This window comes from Bison bison, unplaced genomic scaffold, assembly GCF_000754665.1.
Source record: "Bison bison bison isolate TAMUID 2011002044 unplaced genomic scaffold, Bison_UMD1.0 scf7180017864143, whole genome shotgun sequence".
Classification (NCBI taxonomy): domain Eukaryota; kingdom Metazoa; phylum Chordata; class Mammalia; order Artiodactyla; family Bovidae; genus Bison; species Bison bison.
In genome coordinates this window covers 6,039,914-6,045,095 of record NW_011494715.1, presented here as the reverse complement: position 1 = coordinate 6,045,095, position 5,182 = coordinate 6,039,914, and the positions used below count along the sequence as shown (strand labels likewise).

The 5,182-nt window shown below is 45.4% G+C and overlaps 1 protein-coding gene across 1 annotated transcript in view; it reads left to right on the top strand.

The window, feature by feature from the left end:
• The window catches only part of EXTL3 (exostosin-like glycosyltransferase 3), a 130,789-nt gene extending 125,607 nt beyond the window's left edge, over positions 1–5,182 (top strand). The window contains 1 exon segment of the mRNA XM_010840287.1: positions 4,806–5,182. Coding sequence (XP_010838589.1) covers positions 4,806–5,015 — 210 coding nt within the window. The 3' untranslated portion in view covers positions 5,016–5,182.

The following is a 5,182-nucleotide window of genomic DNA, read 5'->3' as shown; positions in this document are numbered from 1 at the left end:
CTCCTTTTCCTATTTGGAACCAGTCTGTTGTTCCATGTCCAGTTCTAACTGTTGCTTCCTGACCTGCATACAGGTTTCTCAAGGTTACCCAGTAAATAAATGGAAGTAGAGACCACATCCACATTCACATGGTCAGGATAGCAGTTCTCCCCAGGTGTAAAATGTCGGTGTAACTCTAATCAAAATCCTGTTAGGTGGCAATAAAATTAACCACCACACCATCAAAAAAACCCCTAAATTCTAGTAGAATACTTTATTTGGTTTAATTTGGCTTGGAGTGAAACTTGACAAAGAGATCCTCAGATTTGTGTTGAAAGGCAAAGAGCCAGGATAGCTAAGGCACTAGTGAGGAAGAGGGCAGCTGACCCTGTCAGAAAGCGTGGCTCGGTATTAAAGTACATAATCAGGACAGATGCCTGTGATCTTGGCACAGAAACTGACAAAGTCAGTGCTACAGGGCAGAATGCAGACATAGGCCCACGCCTGCATGGAAGCTTGACATATGATAAAGGTGGCATCTTGGGAATAACACTTTCTGTATGGAACAGAAGTACATGTCATACCATACACAAAGGAAATTCCAGATGACGTAATAAACCAAGTGTTAACAGCAAGCTTTAAAACTTCTAACAAAAAATACAGAAGTATTTTTGTGATATAGACAGAAACAAAAAGTACAAAATCTGAAGGAGAAGATTGATTTGTTGGAATGTATTAAAGTTCAAAGCTTTGTTCAAAAAACTCTATATCTAGATGTGACGTTTGCAGTCCTGGTACATGACAAAGAATTGATATCCAGATAAAGGATTTCCAAAGGAGAAGACTACTCAGTTGATTCATTAAGTATGTAAGAAAGTAGTTCAGTGTAGTAGAAACCTAGATGATTAATGAACATGTGGAAGGGTGCTGATCTTCTGTAATAATCAGGGAAGTGGAAGTTAAAACAATGTGATATAGTTTATACCATCAAGTGGGCAGAAATGAAAGTGTGATGATACCAGATGGCTGTAAGGATGTGTAGAAATTGCAGATGTTGATCAGGGCTGGTGGGTGTACATTGGGACATTTATTTTGAAGAAAGTTTGGTTTTGTCAAGTATAACTGAAGGTCATGTTCCCCATGGCATTGCAGGAGAGGAAAGGAGGGAGGGAGTGGTGGCATACGGATTAACTCTTCGTAATATTCTGTTTCTTTTGCAAAAAAAAAAAAAGAAAAATATATGTGTAGCCTAAAACAAATAGGACAAAGTGTCAGTATTTGACAAACCTGGTGAGTTTGCTTGTTTGTTGTCTTCTTCCCCCCTTTAAGGATAACATTTCATTCATATGTTTTAACCGATAGTAATGTATGTTTCATACACACATAGCCATATTTGATTCTTTTTGGAGATACTTATTTATTTGGCTGTGTTGGATCTTGGTTGTGGCATGTGGGATCTAGTTCCCTGACCAGGGATGGAACCTGGGAGTGCATTGGGAGAGCTGAGTCAACAAATACCCATGCAATAAAAATGATAACTAAAAATGAGAAAGTTTAACATTCTCACTACCAGCTCCTTGTATATGTATCTTGGTAATCCCGGCCTGCTGCTTCCCTCCATTGATAACTGCTACCCTGAGTTTAGTTTTAAAAATCCCCTTCCCCTCCTCTCTTAAAAAGAAAAGCGTTTTTACCGATGTATATTCATTTCTAGGGCTTTCCTTGTGGTTCAGCTGGTAAAGAATCCGCCTGTAATGTGGGAGACCTGGGTTTGATCGCTGAGTTGGAAAGATCCTCTGGAGAAGGGATAGGCTGCCCATTCCAGTATTCTTGGGCTTCCCTTGTGGCTCAGCTAGTAAAGAATCTGCCCGCAATGTGGGAGACCTGGGTTTGATCCCTGAGTTGGGAAGATCCCCTGGAGAAGGGATAGACTGCCCACTGCAGGATTCTGGCCTGGAGAATTCCATAGACTGTATTGAATAGTCCATGGGGTCACAAAGAGCCCGACACGACTGAGCGATTTTCACTCACTCATTCATCTCTAAGTGATTGGCGTCTTTAAATTTTATGTAAATGAAATCATATATATGATAAATGAACACATATAGTCATATGTGTTCCTCTGCATTTAGGTTTTTAAGAAGTCAGTCTGTGAGCTCAGTCAGTGTTGATGCTTGTGACTGTAGTTTATTTTCATTGCCCCAGAGTCTTAAATAGGCTCTCCCCCATACCCTTCTAAAAGGTTTAGGTTTTGCCTTGTTGTATTTAAATCACTAACCCTTGTTGAAGTGATTTTTGTGTATAATGTGGGCTAGGGCCCCAATTTCATTTTTTTGTCTCCTAAGCAGCATTCATTGCACACTCAGTTCACCCATGCCCAGTGGCGTGCAGTGCTGGAAGGTCACTCAGCACACGTCTGTGTGCACGTGGGTCTATTCACGTGTTCTTTACTCTGGCCTGCTGGTCCAGTTTGTTCACGTGCCAAATTCACATGAATTGTCATAGCTTTAGAATTAGTTTTTGTATTTGCTAAGACAGGTCCCCTCTAACGTAATCTTGTACTTCAGGAGTGTCTTGCCTTGCACGCGCCCTCCTGCAGGGATCTATCCAGAAGGGCAGAGTGTGCGCTGGGCCCCAGGAGGCAGGTGGCTCAGCTCAGAGCAGGAAGGAGAGCTCAGCTGCGGGAATGATAGCTTTTTTCTGTTCCGGGATCAGTTTTCAACTTTAAATAAATGGAATCATACAGTTATCTCTTTCCACGTCTCTCAGTCTTTTTTTTTTTTAAATAATGTTATTTATTTATTTATTTATGGCTGTGCTGGGTCTTCGATGTCGCTCAGGCTTTTCTCTAGTTGCGGTGCCCGGGCTTCTCACTGTGGTGGCTTCTCTTGTTGCGGAACACGGGCTCAGGGCTGCGGGCTTCAGCAGTTGTGGCTCCCCGCCTCTAGAGCGCAGTCCAGTGCTTGTGGCGCGTGGGCTTCGTTGCTCTGAGGCCTGTGGGATCTGCCCACATCAGGGATTGAACCTGTGTCTCCTGCATTGGCAGGCGGATTCTTTACCACCGAGCCACCAGGTAAGCCCTCCATGTCTCTTCATCTTGCTTTCATATTTCTTTAAAGCTTTTTTCCAGTATTTTCCATTCTGGGAATAATTTTAGTATACTTTTTATCACTGATTTTCTCTTCACCCATCCACTGAGTATCTGATTTAATTCAGTATACTTTTTTTTCTTCCCAGTTTTATTGAGATGTAATTGACATGCAACTTACTGATTTGCCTTACAAACCATCACGAGATGATGATCACAATAAGTTTATGTACTTTCCGTTTCTGTTGTTCTGTTTGGTTCTTTTTCCTTTTCTTTTTTGATTGCGCCACGCAGCATGAGGGATCTTGGTTCCCTCCCCAGGGATTAAACCCGCACTGCCTGCGTTGGAGGCGTGGTGTTGACCACCGCCTCACCAGGGGCCTCCTCATCTGGCTCCTTTTCATGTCCGCATGGGCTTTTTCTGATAGCCCCTGTTTCTTCCATCAAACCTTGGGTAATCTTCCAACATCTCACTGTGCACCTGAGACCCGTTTACCGTTCCTGTCTCTGAGAGTCCTGCTGCTGTGCAGTGTTTCTTCTGTTGTTTCTTTCTGCATATTCTCCTCCATGTGACCCATCCCTGTTGTGCGATTTTTGACTGTGAGGTCATACTCTTTGGATGCTACTGACTGCCCTGCTTTGAGGCCTGGATCTGAGAGGGCTTGCACTTGTTTCTCTCACGTGCCTGGGCTCACCCCCTGCTTAAGACCTGTTCACGCTAAACTAGCATATTGGGACACGCGGGTGACATAAGTTGTAGCCTCAGCTGTGTGAGGCCGGCTTGAGGTTATAGTTTCTCAGAGGGGATTTTCCTCCTCCTCTTGGAGCTCAGACTCAGAAGGAAGCGGTGCTTCACCACCTTGCTCTGTGGGGCCGCCTCCCACCCACGTGGCCTTCCGCTTGTTTCTGTGGCTTCAGCATGTTTCTGATCTGATTTGATGACAGTGGCTGCCCCAGCTTCTGGAAGACTGGAGCTCCTGGCTGTTTCTCCGGATTCAAGCCTTCTCACTCCTTTGACTTCTGAGGATTTCATTTCTTTCCTTACAAGCTCAGCCAGTATGTTTAAAGAGGTGGTTTCTGTATTTCGTCCTGCCTTTTCGGGCATTCTCTGCTGAGGGGCTTAGATCGTCGGGGCTGCCGTGTTGCCGACAGTGAAACTGTTGTGTTACTCTGCGTACATTCCTGATTGCTGGAAATTCATCATCATAATAACCAGTAAACTATAATATGATCACTTTCCCTTGTCTTTAAATATGACTTTCTTAAACTTCTTTTTAATGGATGTGCAGTATTTTATAATTATTTAACTAGTCCCCCTTGATGGGTAGTTTTCCAGTATTTTCCTGTTCTTTTTAATGGATGTGCAGTATTTTATAATTAACCAGTCCCCCTTTGATGGGTAGTTTTCCAGTATTTTCCTGTTAAAAACATGAATGAAATGAACAGCTTTGTACCTACAACCTCTGGCTGTGCACCCAGGAGAAATACTAGAAGTAGAGTCACTGAGGCTTCAAGGCTTTCAGTATCTGTTGAATATGGACCATTTGGAAGGCACGTCCTTACCAACAGTGTAGCTGTCGAATATGTCACTGTGAGGAAGAGGACTCTGTGAGTGAGCGTGGGCATCGGGCTGTGTGTCGTCGCCATGGAAACGGAGGCCTCCTAGACTGAGCTGCGGGGCCTCTGTCAATGTTAGCACCGTGGTTCTCACCCTCTGCCCTTTCTTCCCGGCTCCCAGGTGACCTCACGGTGGACTTTCCGATGCCCGGGCTGCCCTCAGGCTCTGTCACACGACGATTCCCACTTCCACGAGCGGCACAAGTGTATCAACTTCTTTGTCAAGGTGTACGGCTACATGCCCCTGCTGTACACGCAGTTCCGCGTGGACTCTGTGCTCTTCAAGACCCGCCTGCCCCACGACAAGACCAAGTGCTTCAAGTTCATCTAGGGGCCTTGCACGGCAGGGCGAGGACGAGCAGAGCGGGGCAGGCGGCTCGGGGGCCCTGGACACTGAAGGGCCTCAGGAACGCCCACCATGGTCGGGCCAGGCCCTCTGCTGGGAGAGGCGCAGGGGGGCGGGAGGGGCGGGCTGCCTTGCTCCTGAAGTGGGCGGCA